Here is an 18294-nt window from a genome sequence, read left to right as displayed (position 1 = left end):
ATAAAATAATGTTTTTCTAAATGCTTTGATTGATGATTCAAGCTTGGGTTTTGCCTTTGGAATCAAGTTCTTTGTTCAATCTTTATGTCATCCCTTTCCCCTGTCCTTATCCCTCTAATAAAAAGAACATTTTTTTAAGCTCAAACCCCTTTTTTATATATGGCTTTAAACTCGAAAACCAGACACATCGGGGAAACAACATAAATTTTGACAGTGATTTGCGGTGGTCTTTAAAAAATGGGTGGATTGAGTTGGTTCAGTTTCTTGTTTTTTGTTGGCGTGTTGGGATTTGAAAGCAGCAAAGGTGTGTGGGGGTTGGCTTGCAACTGGGGATTGCAGTCGACTCATCCGTTGCCACCGGACATAGTGGTGAGGCTGATGAAAGATAATGGGTTCGATAAAGTAAAGCTGTTCGAGGCTGATCCTTTTGCTCTTAAGGCACTTGGGAAATCTGGGATTCAGGTTATGGTCGGAATACCCAACGACATGTTGGCGTCGCTTGCCGGAAGCCCCGGAAATGCTGAAGCTTGGGTTCAACAGAATGTTTCCACTTTCGTTTCCAAATTTGGAACTGATATAAGGTAACAATCTCTCGTCTTTTCAATATTTTTCTTTATTTATTATCTCTCTATAACTCATAATAACATCAAATCTGATTGTTCTAAATAAAAATTTATAAAAAAAAAGAGTTTTTGTAAGTTATTTAATTATAACATTATTGTAAAGAAATGATATTAAGCGAATATATTCAAAGTAACATCCGAGGATCTTTTGTACTATATGAAATGTTATTGGTTAAATTATGGTTTCAGTCCCGTTACTATATTTTTATTTTTATTTTTATTTTTATACTTTAATTTATTTTAATTTAGACCCTTTATTTTTGTAATGTTACTAATCAATTTAAGTAATTAACACTGAAAAGCATTTAGGTTAAAATACTGACATTAATTTTTTTCTTGAAAGCGTCCATTTAATATGATATGTTTAATATTATAAATTAGTACATGTTTTTGTTTCATTCAGCATGGGATTTGTGATTTTCAGGTTTGTAGCCATTGGCAATGAACCTTTTCTTCATAGCTACAAAGATATGTTCATCCAAACAACATTTCCAGCCCTTCAAAACATTCAAGCAGCTCTCGTCAAAGCAGGTCTAGGCAAGAAAGTGAAGGTAACGGTTCCGTTGAATGCCGATGTCTTACAGACCGGCAGCAGCCTACCGTCTGGCGGCGATTTCCGACCTGATATCCATGACCTAATGCTTAAGATCATCAAGTTCCTTCAAGACAATGGTGGCATTGTTACCATTAACATCTACCCTTTCCTTAGTCTCCAAGCTGACCCCAATTTCCCTAAAGAATTTGCCTTCTTCAGCAACACTGCTAATCCGGTCGTGGACGGTCCCATCACTTACACCAATGTTTATGATGCAAACTTTGATACCCTCATTTCGGCTCTTGAAAAGAACGGTTTTGGGCAAATACCGGTCGTCATTGGAGAAGTTGGCTGGCCAACCGATTGTGACCCAAACGCGAACATAGACAACGCCCGCAGGTTCAACCAAGGCCTTCTAGACCATATTGCTAAGGGCCAAGGCACCCCGAAACGCCCAGCCCCAACCGACGTCTACATATTTTCGCTGATCGACGAAGACAACAAGAGTGTTGAGCCAGGGAACTTTGAGAGGCATTGGGGCATCTTCAATTACGATGGAAGCGTCAAATATCAGTTGAATATGGGGAAAGGCAAAACCATTGTCCCGGCCAAAGGTGTAAAGTACTTGGCCAGGCAATGGTGCGTGTTGTCACCTTCGGCAGGTGTGTCGGACCCCAATGTTTTGTCTCAAAGCATTAGCTACGCTTGCCAGTATGCTGATTGCACGAGCGCTAGCCCCGGATCCTCGTGTGGTAATCTAGATCCCCAGCGTAACGCTTCGTATGCGTTCAATATGTATTACCAGACCATGAATCAAAGGAAAGATGCATGCTCTTTTAAAACTTATCTGTGGTTACGACCGTGGATCCGTCTCAGCCACCTTGTCGTTTCGAGATCATGATCGACATAGGAAAACATGACCTCACTGCCTCTGGCAGTGCTAAGGTGGCCGGAATCGGAAGCCAACTACTTTTATTCCTGATGATGGTATTGGCTTTGGTTATCAATGGTGCTCGTTGATTTGAGTTCGTCCTCTTTGATGCAGAGTCGAGCAGTGAATGATCAGCTTCATTTCTTTTGTTTCTTGATGTTGAAATTTTCTGACTGGACTGCCATTGATTATTGGTTTGACTCCATTGTAAAATAACCATTGATTCTATGAATTTATTGTTGAATTTAATTAATTTTCTGATCACAAGCATGTTAATTTGTTCTCTATCAGCTTTCAATGGCTTCCACCATGACATCAATATCTATCATTCTTTTTTTACCTTCGTCTTCTCTTAAACTTTCGCTCTCGATGTTTCTTCAACAAATTCTCTGAACCCGAATCTCACTTCCGTACAAAGTTTCTGCAAATTAACTCCACATCCATATTCTTGTTTCGATTCGCTGAAGCTTTCCATTTCATTGAACATAAGTCCAACATCCCCTTTTCTACCTCCTTAAACCCACAACACTGCATTATCCGACGTTGCAAAGCTAACGAACCTATTCTCCAACGGCGGACATGGAAACATTATCATCAAGAAGAACACTGCAAGATTGCAAGGAACTCCATCGAAACTTCAAATTAAAGTTTCCATTAACTATAACCATTAACCCAGGTAACCCCTTCATTTTATAGTTTAATTAACCGAACCGTTAATGTTTAATAATTTCGGTTAACCAAACCGCTAAAATATCAGGTAACAATTACAGTTAATGAATTTTGATAAATGGTTAACCATGGATTAACCATTAATATAATTAATTAATTGTATTTTTTAGAGAATAGAATTAAAAGTAAAGTCAAGATGATTCCTCCTATTTTATAGTTATCATATTTATCTTATATAAGAGCACATTAAATCAAATATATATATATATATATATATGAAAGAAATACATAATTTTAAATTATAAAATATAAATATACACTAAGATTTTAAACTATAAAAATATAAATATACCTCGTAATATATATATTTCTATAAAATGAAATAAATTTATAAATAAATAAATTTTTTACAAATATATATATGTTTCTATCGTCGTAAATTTTATGAAATTTTAAATTGTGTTGTTCGAAAAAATTGTAATAGGTTAACTATATATTACCCTATAACTGAACCGTTAATAACAGTTAACTATTAATGGCTAACATTTTTTAATGGTTAGGCTATGATTAACAAAATTTAATAATCGTTATAACGGTTAACGGACCATTTAGACTTAATGATACGATTAGCCGACCATGAACAACCCTAATGGAAACAGTTATTTCTCAAGCATCCAATTCGTTTTGAATCCAATTTGTTCATATCGTAGCATTGAGTTGGATGTTGAAGATCTTATATTCAAACTAATTTGAGACATTTACAAGGTAATTTATCTGGTTTGTTTCACAAATGTTTTATGTATATTTGATACAGTGTGAAATTTGGCTTTTAAAAGTTATTTGTCCTTTGAAACTATACATGTTCCTTCATCCACGTGCATATAACTATGGAAGGTAGCTACATGGTGTTCAGTCAACTCAACCATCATCCAAGGCAGGCACTGCTCCATGTTAGTCGAGTTACTTGTATGTATCCAAATGGTGCCGAACCTATCATCTTAGGCTGGAGTAGAGGTCATCCAGAGCAACATACAAGGGCTCAGCAGCCTTCGGCCTGCTTATGGTCCCGAGTAATATGTCAGCAGTGGTGAGATAAGGATCGCCATAGAACCGTAGGTTGGTATCCATCCTTGTCGTAACAATGTTCCCTTCCAATGACACACCGACAAATGCCCCTGCAAATTGTGAAGTAAAAATGCAAAATGGATAGTTGAACGCACAAACTGGTCAAAAGAAGCGTACAAATACATTGCGGGATGGAATACCTTTGCTGCAACTGTACGTGTAACACATGCCGATGCCTCTATCCCCTGCCCGAAGATCTGCTTCCACCACTCTCCCCACAGGTCCTGCTGCAGCACTGCAGCCAGCACCAAGAGAAAAATGCATTCGACTACAAAATGTCTTCACGGCTTTTGTGTCATGAAGCACAATTATGAAATCCATGAGCTCACCCCCAATCTGAGGAAGACATAAAAATAGTGTATAGCTAATAGATTATAGATATAAATACTTCGGAACATGTAAGACAATTGATCTTTGGCTGCCTAGACTGGTATATGCAGCTTGAATGGGTGTATTTTCTTAGTCAAAATTTTACCTGAGCACCCCATCCTAAACCAATAGAGAATATAGCTGATGGGGCAGACCATGTTCCATTGGACCTTCGAGCAATAACAAGACCAGTCCCAAGTTTGTATGCCAAAAGAACTCCAGCTTTAACAACAGTTAAAATAGCCAACCCTTTGGCTCCTCTCAGAACTGTCAGTGGTATAGATTTCTCAGGATTCAACCTAGCAACCTGTCCATTTGAACGACTGCTATTAGAAGCTTCTCACTGTGCCAACTAATACTCATTGCATAGCTCCAATGTATACAAGAAATTGCAATCAGTTCAATTCGATTTTTTACACAATTAGTTTAACTCAATTATTTACATTGAAAAACAGGCTAAAGAAACAGCATGTGCTCTGGTTGAGCAAGACCATTAAAATGAAAGCTTAATCTAGCCGGGAAGTATGATCTACAAGGATAAATGAAGCTATTGTCTTGTATGAATGATGGAAAACAGAAACAAACCTGGCAATAACTTCTCAAGGTATTTGATGCTTTGTAGATCTCATGTTCCATGGACAAACCAACCGGCAAGTTCAACCAACCTCGAGTACAGGTCCAATCCATGACGTCGTGTTTTGCTACTTGTGAAGCATTGCTAATAGAGTTTATAAGAACACCCTGTAACGGATCAAGCCTCTCATAGCAAGAATCACACACCTTCTGGGGATTTCTATCCCTAAATTTAACAGGTAGCAAGCACCTCCCCTTAGAACATGCTCTACAGAAAATCCCTCCACAAAACCGGCAGTGATGTCTTCCACGTGTAATTGCTGTAAAGGGAGCACTGCACTGCATGCAAACTGTGCTAGAACTATCTGGAAGCCACTCCGGAGGTTCAGCTTCCAAAACCTCCTTATAGGCATTATAATTTATCCCACTTGGTTCCAAAAGTGGCGGGGCGCTCGGTTTATAAACAGAGGACTGCAAACAGGTATCCACATTGTTTCCAGACCCCAGAAATGAAACGTTAGAACTTTGGCACTGCTGATCCGCAGAAACATTCGAGGCGCTTTTATTACTCCCAGTTACGATTGCAATTAACCCGTTCAACACATTCTTTAAGTTCACCTCTGGTTCCAAGCCATTTGGCATTGACATAGATACATCATCACTGGAATCATTTCCTCCATCGATGAACTCATCGGAATCAGCCGGAAACTGATAAATATTATCTTTTTTTATCGACTTGGATGCTGATGAGATTATAGTTTTATCTTCTGGCACAGTCCAAACAGGATCGATATAATCATCATCAACAAATTGATACGCATTATTAATATTATTCTCCTTTTCCACCTCTGAAAGAGAAGAATACGAAATCCTACCCTCAAAGCTTGCCATCCAACCACAGCACCAATAATTTGATTATTAAATCCAACAAGTAATTTCACTGGAATTCAAAAATCAATACCCGTATTAGCCGCCTATTAAAGAAACCCTAAACAACAAATAACTGCAATTTCCAGCAAATTAAATCACGAAATAAATAATATGTTTAGTAGAGGACCCCAAAAAATTCTTCGTTTTCTACGCATAGTTCAAACGGAATTTTATAACAAAATCAAAATAAAATAAATTTGGAATTTCATGAATCACGATGTTGACTTTGATTTTTCATCCTAATTAATTGTCTGCAAAAGGAGAATGAAAATGGAAATTGAGACCAAAAAAACGAACCTTCTTCGCGCATAGGAAATATGATTACCAGATTGAAACCCTTAATTTAACGATGAGGGGGATATGAAATGTAATCAGATGAAAAATAAATAAATAAATAATAAAGAGGAGAATATGATGAGATAAAAACTTAAGGATCTGGCAATTGCAACAATGAGCGAGGGGTGAACTTTGGGAAGCCCAAATAGTTCCTAATTGGGCTAAAACAAATCCCTTTTTTTAACCATGGATGGAGTTGAAAAGGAAAAATACGTTACGATTCCCTTTCCTTAGACACTTTCCGCCTCACTCGAACCCAAAAGAAAGGAGCTTTGATTCTGGCGGAAATCCGGAAATTCTAAAATATAATTAGGTAATATGAGATAAAAAATTTATAAAAATCAGTTATAACTAAAAAATTTACCAATAACGTAGTTTTATAAGTCACTAAGATAACATTTTCGATTGTAACGAAAAATATTTCATTATTTATAATATTTTTCGGTTATAAGTCTTAAACTCTTACAATGTAATTTTTCTATTACAATCGAAAATATTACAAATTTATATAATGTTTTAAATTGAACATAATAATTTTAAGTTAAAAATCATCTTAAATTAAATTTAAATTAAATGTCATACAATAATTACTTGTGAAAATCTATTTGACTAAAAGGTTGGAGAGTTGAAATTTCATTTCTCTTAGAAAAGGTTGATCAAATCGAAGTATAACTACAGAAATTAATCAATTTAATATCCAAATAACTAATTTTATTAATCAATTAAGCTAATTAATTGAATTTTATATATTATTTTGATAATTAATTCGAATAAAATTAATGAGTTTTGCAAATACACCATCCTTAATTACCTTTACAAATATTTTTAATTTACTTAATACTTAGTGAAATATAGTTTAATCTAACTTCGTGCTCAACCTTAATCTCAATTATTTATAATTAAACGTGAGTTAATTGAGTGAAGTATAAAATATATGTATTTGGCTTTTATGTTAAACTTGATGAAACCTATTTAATTATCTAATAAAGTTAACGTATTAAGTAGACTCAATATAAAAGAGAATATTATGTATATTATTAATTGTTTATACATCTTATAATCATCTCGGACTATTAAAAAAATTATCTAATAAAGTTGATGACGATGTTTATTTCTAATGTAATATATATCATCACTCTAATGAATTAAGTTAGATCATTTATATTTTAATATAAATTTAATTAAAATATTTAAATTTGACTCACTGAGAATTTAGAATATTTACCAAATTAACTTTTTAGTTTTCTCGACGACCAATATATGGACTCGCACTCCAATAATTCTGCACGTGGTAGAAGTAAAGAATAAATATAAAATGAGGTGTCCTACATTACCTCCCGCGAAACACAAATGCATGCCTCATTCGTATCTCATTTTCCGAGTGTGGAGCCTATATTTTTTATGGGTATAAAATGAAGTAACTATTCGATGAATTATTTTTATAATGTTTATTAAGTTAAAGGAATATATATAAATAATTTTTATGTTTTTTAATAAACGAACAAACATTAATAGATATGCATCACTTCGTTCATATTTAAGAGCAAACTTATTTATTGGCTCGTTTATAAGTTTGTTTACTCGGTTCTTATTTTTTTTTACATTTTAAATATTGGTGAAAGTGGGTTAAATTGAATATAATATGAATTCTGAAGTTTAAACTGTGAAGGTTAATAATCTTAAGGACTAATGGCATCATTTTAACATTTTTTTTTCTTAAAAAAAACACTTTCGGAGATAACTGAGGAATTCTTGGGGAAACATGCTTAAATGGGAGATGTCCTATGGAACTTGGAATCAGCACTTCAAAGGAATCAACAAAAAAACCACTCACGACGGCGAGCTTTCTTCTGTAATCACCATGGCGGGCACTTGGAAACGAGCTTAGAGTTCAGCCGAGCGGGTAGCAAGTGAACTTCCTGGTGTCTCAATGACTACAGTTTTTGCTGAAATGCAAAATGAGCAGATGAGATGAACATTGCATGCATAGTTCCCAACCATGGATAGTATAGCCCTTGTTAACAGTGTTTCGTATAAGCGATTCGGCATTTCTGGAATTCCAAGCTCCGGTGGCGGAATTGTCCGGACTCCGGAGTGCATTTAATCCGAAAACGACCGTAGCCCTGTGTTTGCAAGTCAAGGCAATGGAAATAAGAAAATTATCAACTTGTCGGGAATTGACAAGTTGTTTACTTACCCAGCTTTTCTTTTTGAAGAAAATATGGAGTTGGTGCAATCTAGACATGGGTAAACAACCTTTGGAAAAAAACCAACAACTCTCAACTATTTTTAACAAATGGTGCACGTGGAATCTTATCATGTTTTGTCTAATAAATCACATTATCTTGCAAGCCACTTTGATCTTTAATGGCGAAAAGGCTGCAATTTATAAATAAGTTGCAGTAAGTTTTGGGGAGGCCGAGATCTTTCATTTCATGATGGGTTTTCGACTGAAAAGTAACAGTCTTGAAACTCCGACGGAGCGATTGTTAATTTGTGAGGAGAATGAAAGAAAGAAGCTCTGGTTGGCTGGCACTTGACAACAAAAGAATGAATTGAAAAAATTGTTCAAGTACCTAGTTGGTATTTTAACGATAATTTAAGGAAAAAATTATATATTAATCTTTTAGTTATAATGTTACGTTGTCGATTTAATCAGAACTAATGACGGGGTTACCATCTAATTATAAAACAATTATATTTTTTTTTTATAATTTAGATTTTATTACCCAAATAGCATAGTTTTGCTACATAACTAATCAACCAATCAACAACAAAAAGAATCTATGAACATCCTAAATACAAAAACAATGATTGGTTAGACTATACCCCAAACATTACAAAGATTTAAGTTAGTACTATCTAGTTTATTAATATTAGTTCCCCTAAGTCGGATTCCAACAGCGTCTTTAATATCTTTGAGCAAGCATTCGACTGTTCTGTAACGTCCTTGGAAAATTATTTGATTTCTTTCCTGCCACAAAGAGTAAATAGAAGCATACCAAAAATTTCAAAATGATGATAAGAAGAGACCTCCCTTATCATGAAGAACTTGCCCTTGAAACAATTTAATCTCATGTCAAGAATGAAGTCTTCATCCCATTGAGAATCAAAATAGAATTCCAAAGTCCTACTACCAGGGAACATTGCGAGAAAAGTGATCCCTTGTCTCTTGAGAATTGCTGCAATTGACACAAAATTCTTCAGTGCTAATTCTCATTCTTAGAAGTCTATCTCTGATAGGTAATCTGTTCGGTAAAGTCATCCAAGCAATCAAGCTATGATTCGGAATATGCATTGGAAACCAAGAACTTTATGCCAAGAAACTTTATGCCCTTTGAATCGAATAGTTTCCCAAATTTCCCTTATTTACAGGAACCAGAAGAAAGAATTGGTAATGCTTCAGTCCTCATTTTTAAAATTCTATTGATACTCCAACTAACATTGGCACCAGCTTAGAAAACAATTATATTAGGAATCATATTTTTTTTTTTAAATTTACTAGTGAAAATTAATATTTTTAAAATGTTAATGACAATTGCTATATTTTGCATTATTTATTAAAATTTAATGATATGAATGACAAGATAAAATATTCGTAACCTACATAAGAAATATATTAAATTATAATTTATAATTGAATTCATCAAGTGATCTTATGATAAAAAATGTTGATCTCCTTTGTGAGCATAGGTTAATGCAGTCGTGTTTGCAGGATATATGTATGTTGTTAATAATTAAGAAAAATTATATACATATACTACCTTCTAATCATATGTGTTGTATGTGTCAAAGTCACATATTTATATAAGGATGAACCAATTGAACGATAACATCAACACATGTTTATAAATCTTATCTTTAATCACTCAATAAATATATATTTATAAGATCATATTTAAACACATATATAAACAATACGTGATTTGAGAATATCATGGTAAAAAGTTATTAAGTATAAACAATCAAAGATAATTCTTAAACATTACTAGACCTGTATAATAAAACAATCAAAGCTTTTTACCTTCAGCCTTAGATTGATGAAGCTTCTCTTTCGGACATCAGTTTTTTTTGGCATGGGTTTAAGACTTTTTGGTGTGAAGGTTGGTCAATATTGTTTAATCAGAGAAATCAATTCACTTTTAGATCTGAAGCTAGTTAAAATAAGTGTAGTATTTGTCTCGATGAGTTTAATAAAATTATGATAGGATTCACTTTTAAAATGGTTTGTTCCGTAGAAAGTCAATACTATTAAAAGATAAAGTTCAATCATAAAAAGAGGAGAAAAAAATCATGCATTACACCAAAATATTAACGGCGGCGACATCATAATAACAAATCAAAAGTTTAATGATTATATTTTAAGTTTTAAAAGTTTAATAGGTAAAATGCAGCTAACTTAAAAAGTTCAGAGACCATTTTTGTAGTTTACTTCTTTTAAAAAATAGAATGCGATAGCATTAGACCTAAATTAAATATTATTATATTAGGAGGTAGCGGTCAGCGAGGTTGTGGTTTTCGTTTGTTCTTTCTTTACATCTGTAGAAGAAGAAGAAGAAATGGAGAATTTATACTTTTATTGTTAATAATATTTTTTTCGAACTTTTTTTAAAACCCGTCATCATCATCATCATCATATTTCGGGGGAAAAAATAAACTAAAGGAAGCTTAAAAATTGATATTAGCCTAGCAGCTATCTGTTCATCTTAATATATATATATATATATATATTTCGAATCTGAGAACATGTATTTTATTTTAATTTAGTTTCGTTTAATCTTCTTTGTTTCACATACTCGATCTTATTTTTGTTTAGAAGCCTTACAAAAAAGATAATTTTTTTGTTTTGATTTATTCGATCTCTGTAATTTCAATCGTGACTGGAGAAAATCACAAAATCCTGGGGAGAATACGCGTTTTGTATTTGTTTTGTTTGGCTGTGAATGGAAAGATAATCAGGCTGGAATAAGGAGAGGTGATATTTCCATTTAGTGAAAGAAGATGTTGTATCTGAAGCAGCCAAGTTCAATAATTTGCAGGAACGATTGTTGTTGGGCAAGAATAAGGTAATTCTGAAGCCATAAATTGACAAACAGAGAAGCTTATAATGGAACCATCAGCAGCAAGAAACGGTGATTGTATTAATAATGAGGGCTCCTTCCAATTTCAAACGTCTACCTATATGCAGAAATTCAGACTCTATGAAACTCTATCGGTAATTTTTCATTTTGTTTATGTTTTTATTTTATTATGTTTTTTTTTATTTTCTTTGATCTCATTAATTATTGCTCTCAGTGACTTGATTTAGATGTAATTTTACTTAAAATAGCATTGTTTTGATGTTGACTTATCAAATTAAGTGACTGAATTTTGTTTTGAATAATTGCATTGTGATTTCTGTGTTCAGAACTTTTATATGATTGGGAGGAATAAGAGTAGAACTTATTGGAGAGTACTAAAAATTGACCGACTCGATCCTTCCGAGTTAAACATTCGTGAAGATTCTACCACTTATACTGAGAGTGAATGTTCTGAGTTGCTGAGGCGGATACATGAAGGAAATTTATCTACAGGTGGATTGAAATTCATTACCACTTGTTATGGAATTGTTGGTATGGATGTTGGAATTTTTGTTATTATTTTTCAGACTATTAATGTTGTGTAAATGCCTATCTAATTATGTTTTTCCCCCTTCATATTTTAGGATTTATTAAATTTTTGGGACCTTACTATATGCTGCTCATTACAAATCGAAGGCAGATTGGTGCAATTTGTGGTCACAATGTATATGCAGTTTCAAAAAGTGAGATGATTCCCCTCCCAAATTCAACTGTTAACTCGAGCATTAATTACAAGGAGGAGATCAGGTCTTTTTCTATTCTGTGAGCTATATACATTGCCTGCTTCTTGGAAGTCATGAATATTATGTTGAATGATTTTTTGTTCCTTAATGTGATATGTAGAAACCTATTGGTATGTTCTCTCCATATGCTGGTTGTTGAGTCCTTTGAAATGTTTCTTATCTTCCTTTATTTTCGTTTGTTTAAGCTAAATGTTTTCTTGTAGGCATTTCATACATATATATATTTAGATTGTATTAATTGGTTTGCTTAGATACAAGAAGCTCCTCTGCTCAGTGGATCTTACAAAGGACTTCTTCTTCAGCTATTCATACCATGTTATGCGTAGTCTTCAAAAGAACTTGTGTAACAATAAACCAGATCAAGTTCTTTATGAGACCATGTTTGTTTGGAATGAGTTCCTGACTCAAGGGATCCGCAATCACCTCCAGAATACTCTATGGACGGTTGCATTGGTGTATGGCTTCTATAAGCAGGTCAAGGATGGTGCTCATTTGAAGTTATAACTAGCTAATTTTTATTCAGTTTCTGTTGTGCATCCCAAAATGGATGTTTACTTTCATAGTTTGACATTAGCTATGTAAATGTAGACCACACTTTCTGTATCTGGACGGGTTTTAAAACTTTTACTCATTGCGAGGAGATCCCGACACTATGCAGGTACCAGGTAAGAAAGTTACCCATGCTAGTGTTGTATTTTGTAATATAGTTATGGGACGTTATGGGTTTAAATTTATTGTCTTCATGTGAAACTGATATTGCATTTAGGTATTTGAAACGGGGTGTAAATGAAAAAGGCAGAGTAGCTAATGATGTTGAGACAGAGCAGATTGTCTTTGAGGATGTCTCTGATGGGCTTCCCACACCAATAACTTCCATTGTCCAGAATAGAGGCTCAATCCCACTCTTTTGGTCTCAAGAAACATCACGATTGAATATTAAACCAGATATTATATGTACGCACTTATACTCTAAGAGAGTACTTCGAGTGTTACTGCAAGCATGTTTCTTTTGTTCAGGAATAAACACTGATCTTTTCCTCCTTTTTCCAGTGTCAAAGAAGGACCAAAATTATGAAGCAACCAGACTTCATTTTGAAAATCTTGTCGAGAGATATGGCAATCCTATAATTATTTTGAATTTGATTAAGGCAAGCTTTTATAATATATCCTTGGATTGTTTTAGAGTCTTTCTGCAGCATGCCTTGGTTCCTTTATAGCATGAGACAGTTCCATCACTTCATTTTTATTTTATTCTTTCATAAACTGCTAAGTTTCATAAAGAAACTGCATGTGGTAGAAAATCTTCAAATAATACCATTTCTACAAGGCCAAAGAAGGGCACTTGAGTTTGGGAGTTTGTTGATGTAGCTATGACATGAGTTATGAATGATTTAATAATAAGATTTTGTATATGCTTTTGTGTGATTACCAGACACAAGAAAAGAAGCCTCGAGAGTCAATTCTACGTCAAGAGTTTGCACATGTGATTGATTTTATCAATAAAGATTTGTCAGAAGAGACTTGTTTGAGGTTTCTTCATTGGGATCTACACAAACATTTTCAGAGGTATATGTCCTACACCTTTACTGTAAACTCATGTATTTTTCCTTTCCTCATTGATAATTTGAGTTTTCCTGACCAGAAGAAAAACTTATATTTTTGTTCATTTGCAGCCAATCGACAAATGTTTTGCTACTTTTGGGCAAAGTGGCTGCATATGCATTAACACTAACAGGCTTCTTTTATTGTCGGGTGACATCATCCTTAAGACTTGACGGGTCTATGGCTTGGCCTTCCTCTGAGTAAGTTTTTCATTTTCAATAGCTCCCAGTTTTGTATAAAAAATGTTCGGAAAATAACTTAAACTGATTGAAAAGGGACTGAACTCCAGATGGCATAGACAATCTCTCTCTCTCTCTCTCAGTTCAGTAGTCTACATATTTTAAACCCCATCATCAGTTACTTTGGCTTTTTAATAATAAAAAATCTTAAAGTATGCAATTATGGTGGGATTTTTTGGTGATTTATGTTTTGCTATTTTACTGTGTTGATAATGGCATTTCTGTTGTCATAATATGAGAAGGGATATTGATGATGATGATGTGTCACCCCCAAAATATTGCCTCAATGTTAATTTGGTTGCTTACAGATTGGAGGGGAATTATTCTGGTTATGAAAATGTTGCTAATGGGAATCATTCCGTCAAGCCTCCCACATTTCAAAGAGGTGTGCTTAGGACCAATTGTATAGACTGTCTGGACCGCACTAATGTTGCACAGTATGCATATGGATTGGCTGCTCTCGGATGCCAGCTTCATACTTTAGGGATTAAAGATACCCCACAGATGGACCTTGATGACCCTTTGGCAGATGAATTAATGGGTTTTTATGAGAGAATGGGTGACACGCTTGCACACCAATATGGTGGTTCTGCAGCTCACAATAAGGTAATTCCAACTTGTGATGCTACTTGCGACTATATGCGTTTTCCAGAACTGGATAGAATGAGCTTCTTTAGTTTCTGTATTGTTAGTTTGCATTTCTCTATCCTTTTGAAGCTGAAATGTCGAATATTATGTTTAACAATTGATATTAATTAATGGTGAATTTGGAGGTTGAACCTTAGAAGTAGGGTTGTTTTTTTAAGGAACAACATTATTTAAATTTTTTAATAGAAACAAGATTTCCCCTTTGATAGAGTTCAAAGCTCCCAACTTTCAGCTTGTTAACCCAATCCTAAATGCATTTTTTGCTCCATACTTTTTCTCTTTTTGATTTGATAGTGAAGAGTTGTTGTATGCATAGTCTAACATCTTTTAATTTGAAACTATAAAAAAGTATATAAAAAAATCAAATAACCTTTTAGAATTTTATGTGGTTGTTATATCTGTACTTGAGCAGTGATGGTCAATTGATGATGGGAGGAGTATATTAATTGTGTTGTTAGTTAAGATACTAATTCTGGTATCAGAGTTTAGTTCCGATACAATCCTCAGTCAGTTAACTTTCTATTCTTTTATATCTATGCAGATATTCTCTGAGAGACGGGGTCAGTGGAGAGCAGCAACTCAGTCCCAGGAGTTTCTTAGAACTCTTCAACGATATTATAGCAATGCATATATGGATGCGGAGAAACAAGATGCAATTAATCTGTATGTTACAATCTTCTGTTGTATTACTTCTTAGTTGAAAATTGATGGCTGCCTTGGTTAACACTGAATAGTATTTGAGTATTATGTTTTAAAAATTGCATGTGAATGAAATTTGCCTGTTTGGGTTATAAATCCTACTGCAATGGCAAAAGGCTTCCATTTTTTTGTCTGGAATTTAGTCAATTTGACATTTCCATTGTAATTTTCTTTTTCAGTTCTTTTCTCAAGTCTGTGCTATTAATAAGATCTTAAGCAAAATTTGAATAATTCTTTATGCAGATTCCTCGGGAATTTTCATCCCCAGCCTGAAATGCCTGCACTTTGGGAATTGGCTTCAAATCAGCAATATGGGTAAGAAATAGGAAACAATTGTGGATGAAGATGGAAGGCTGCTTTATAAAAAAAATCTTAAAATTTATTCACCAACGCATAAAGTATGATGACAAACACCCTTCATTTTTTGTTCCTGGGGAACCATGTCGCTGTCAATATGCACCTTGTTGTTTCTAGTTTTAAATGCTCAACCTTTTTGTTATTTAGAAAATTATGGCTATGGGGGCTTGATTTGAGTTTTGATAGTAACCTGGTATGATGCCCTTTAGGACTTGTGAGAATGCAAATCCAAACAGTTATGTCATGGTGCTACCATCTGGTATAGACTTTGTCATAAACCTTTTGTCTTAGGAAATGGAGATGGATTGAATTCCTTGGCTTTGTTCCTTTTGCACTGGTTTTACCTCTTTGAAGTTACATATATATATATTTTCACTGGAGAAGCTGTTCTTCATCAAAGTCTGTGTACGATCTTGGTGGAAGTGATCTGATAGACTTGTTGTTATGTTTGGTTGGTTTTACCTGCCTAGTTTATTTCTCATTGAACTTTCAATTTTTCAAAATGAGTGGATTCTTGGTCATACTATGATGGGGTTGATGGTGCTCTCTCACAGCATGCTTTCTGTTCCAATTCGGTATTTGGTTTTGACAAATAAAGATCTATGATCCTTGTTCACAGTTCAACATGCTTGATATAACATAATGAAATAATAGTTTATATATGGTGATGATTTATCAAAATCTTATTTGCATTTGATTTTCGACTTTGTATTTTGTTACATGATTATTTTGCCTACACTGATGCTTGGTAAGAATTTCTCACCATGCTTTTCTGTTCACATGTTATCCTTAATGTCAGGTCAATTTTTCCAAGATCCCTTTCTGATGGAAGCATTCTTTGTCAAAGCGAGTCTCCTATGTCAACCAGAAATGATAAGCAAGGGAAACTTACAAACTCAACTATGCCTAACCGATCACAAGGAGCAAGTAACGGCCTTTCAGAGTCATCACCTGAGATTTCAACTTGTGAAAGAGATATAGCATACACAAGGTTCCTTGATTTCTGTTCTCGTTGTTGCATGTCCTCCTCTACTTGGAAGCGTCATTTGTTTTTGTTGAGGGGGGTTTCCGACTCTTCTTCGGGAGAAGTTCGGACTTGAACCCATGACCTAACGAGTGGGAAACCCCCCCCAAACAGTTTCTAATTGATAGCCATAAACATCTGTTCTCCATAAACGATTGGGAGATAGATGGAGTGTGCATTTTTATTTGCTTGTATTTTTCAATCTTTAATCTGCATGTCTGGTTGAGCTATTATTTTATATCAATTCCATCATAAATTTAAGTTTTGATGCTGCATGATTCAGATTGGGCCAATATGTTTCATGGTTTACCGTAATTAACGAGTCTCGTGTAGCATGTTATATTCACGGATATTCCATTAATATTTTTTATTGATTTGGTTTAGGTATACACCTTCAATTCCCCAAAGGCAGCTGTTTGGACACGTGCAAATGGACCACTGTCTTGGATCTGATCACATTTTCTTCTCTGAACAAGGAGATCGATACAACTGTTCTAACTTTGTTGACCTAGACTGGCTTTCATCCTCTGGAAATTCGTGCGAGGACGAACAATTTGAGAGGTACTTTCGTTTTTCCGTGTATTGTGTAAAGCTTGACTTTGAAGCTACAGTAGTATGAGATGTTTCCAATAGAAAATTCATAAACTTTTAGCTCTATTGTATTTTCCGCGTACACTAGTCTGTCATGTCATGTACATTTTACCTACACCTTTTTTAGGTTATAAAGCAGCTACTAACCTAAAAGCAAAGCTATTCATGTTATTATTTGCAATTGGACTTGTTCCTCAATCACTGTTCATATTTTCCATTTAAGAATCAAGATAGAACTTAGTAAGAGTCTCTTGCCATACCAGTCCAGCATGAATATGTTCAGTTTCTTTAATAGTTTTACAGTTTTCGGAGGGTCATTCCTCCCATACCCATGTCTAAATATGCATCGGCTGGGGTATTTGAAAGAAAAAAATCATGAGTCGGAGCAACATAGACTATAAAACTATGGGATAAACCAAGTATAGATAATGAGAGGAAAATTTGGTCGAGTCATTGACGTAGATGTTTGCAGTTCACAAGTCCTTGCAGGCTCTCCAGCTATTGGGCGTTCATCTGAAAACGTTGCTAATGGAATATTGGGCGAAATAGCCCCATCCACTTGCGAATGTGGATCGACTATTAAGGTCTGTACTCGTAATACTGGTAGATTGTTCTTGACATCTTACTAAACATCTTAAGCCTTGGGTTAGAAAAACTGCAACTCGAGGATTAACTCTTTGAAAACCAGAGAGAGCTCTCTGAACTTGTCTCATTCACCAGATAAACGGCTAACCCTTGTTCTATATCATGTAGGGAACACAGCAGACAGGTTCCAAGCTACCCTTTGCTAATACGCCGGACACCAATATTCCCGACCAATTCTCTGATAGTTTTGTGCAGTGGATAAATAATGGACAGACACTTTGCCAATAAAATTTTATCCAGTTTTTGGTACCAAAAGTGTGCAACCGGCTGTTCGGATACTCAGTATGTAAGATATCCTCCTAAAGCACTCGTTTTCGCCCCTCATGTATGTATACGGCATCAATTCATAGAATAAAAAAAAAGAGTAAATAGTCATCAGTTAAAAAGAAATGATTTCAGAAGATCATCCATTCCTCTAATTCGTTCGTTGCTAAATCGACGTATTAGTGCCCTTCAGTCTTGTAAATAGTTTTTTCTTTTCTCTCTACATTTCAAGGAGCTCCAATTCTAGGATTTCAGATCATTGATTCTTTTA

General features: G+C 34.5%; 2 protein-coding genes and 1 pseudogene across 3 annotated transcripts; 2 read left to right on the top strand and 1 right to left on the bottom strand.

The window, feature by feature from the left end:
- The first annotated feature begins 7 nt into the window (after nucleotides 1-7).
- Nucleotides 8-2353, top strand: LOC120117659 (annotated as a pseudogene).
- A 1143-nt stretch (nucleotides 2354-3496) lies between these two features.
- LOC120117658 lies at nucleotides 3497-6137 on the bottom strand. 2 transcript variants are annotated; one of them, XM_039137899.1, is made up of 5 exons: nucleotides 6053-6137; nucleotides 4838-5765; nucleotides 4359-4559; nucleotides 4024-4219; nucleotides 3497-3933 (listed from the first exon to the last, which is right to left on the bottom strand). In XM_039137899.1, exons 2-5 carry the CDS (start codon nucleotides 5714-5716, stop codon nucleotides 3752-3754), a joined length of 1458 nt encoding a protein of 485 aa, XP_038993830.1. In that variant the 5' UTR covers nucleotides 5717-5765; nucleotides 6053-6137; the 3' UTR covers nucleotides 3497-3751. The 2 variants fall into 2 exon arrangements, with proteins under 2 accessions (XP_038993830.1, XP_038993829.1); XM_039137898.1 differs by lacking the exon at nucleotides 6053-6137 and having other exon boundaries at nucleotides 4838-5968.
- A 4786-nt stretch (nucleotides 6138-10923) lies between these two features.
- On the top strand, nucleotides 10924-18294 carry LOC120117657 (phosphoinositide phosphatase SAC3-like). Its single transcript, XM_039137897.1, has 16 exons — nucleotides 10924-11306; nucleotides 11499-11703; nucleotides 11796-11958; nucleotides 12206-12428; nucleotides 12543-12619; nucleotides 12721-12908; nucleotides 13005-13102; nucleotides 13387-13520; nucleotides 13628-13756; nucleotides 14035-14401; nucleotides 14985-15106; nucleotides 15386-15457; nucleotides 16299-16490; nucleotides 16908-17084; nucleotides 17587-17698; nucleotides 17868-18294. The coding sequence occupies exons 1-16, from the start codon at nucleotides 11199-11201 to the stop codon at nucleotides 17985-17987; spliced, it is 2487 nt and encodes an 828-aa protein (XP_038993828.1). The 5' UTR covers nucleotides 10924-11198; the 3' UTR covers nucleotides 17988-18294.

Source organism: Hibiscus syriacus, unplaced genomic scaffold, assembly GCF_006381635.1.
Source record: "Hibiscus syriacus cultivar Baekdansim isolate YM2019G1 unplaced genomic scaffold, ASM638163v2 tig00110321_pilon, whole genome shotgun sequence".
In the NCBI taxonomy this organism is placed as follows: Eukaryota; Viridiplantae; Streptophyta; class Magnoliopsida; order Malvales; family Malvaceae; genus Hibiscus; species Hibiscus syriacus.
Note: the sequence above shows the minus strand (reverse complement) of the source record. Positions and strands in the feature narration are given on the sequence as shown.

What these genes read in the sequence shown, in the direction of transcription:
- LOC120117658 (XM_039137899.1), bottom strand. Translation starts at nt 5,716, where the DNA reads ATGGCAAGCTTTGAGGGTAGGATTTCGTATTCTTCTCTTTCAGAGGTG. An exon ending in CCTTGAGAAGTTATTGCCAG is followed by an intron (nt 4,560 to 4,837) that starts GTTTGTTTCTGT and finishes TCAAATGGACAG; the next exon opens with GTTGCTAGGTTGAATCCTGA. An exon ending in CACGTACAGTTGCAGCAAAG is followed by an intron (nt 3,934 to 4,023) that starts GTATTCCATCCC and finishes CACAATTTGCAG; the next exon opens with GGGCATTTGTCGGTGTGTCA.
- LOC120117657 (XM_039137897.1), top strand. Translation starts at nt 11,199, where the DNA reads ATGGAACCATCAGCAGCAAGAAACGGTGATTGTATTAATAATGAGGGC. An exon ending in CACTTGTTATGGAATTGTTG is followed by an intron (nt 11,704 to 11,795) that starts GTATGGATGTTG and finishes TTCATATTTTAG; the next exon opens with GATTTATTAAATTTTTGGGA. An exon ending in AAACAAGATGCAATTAATCT is followed by an intron (nt 15,107 to 15,385) that starts GTATGTTACAAT and finishes TTCTTTATGCAG; the next exon opens with ATTCCTCGGGAATTTTCATC.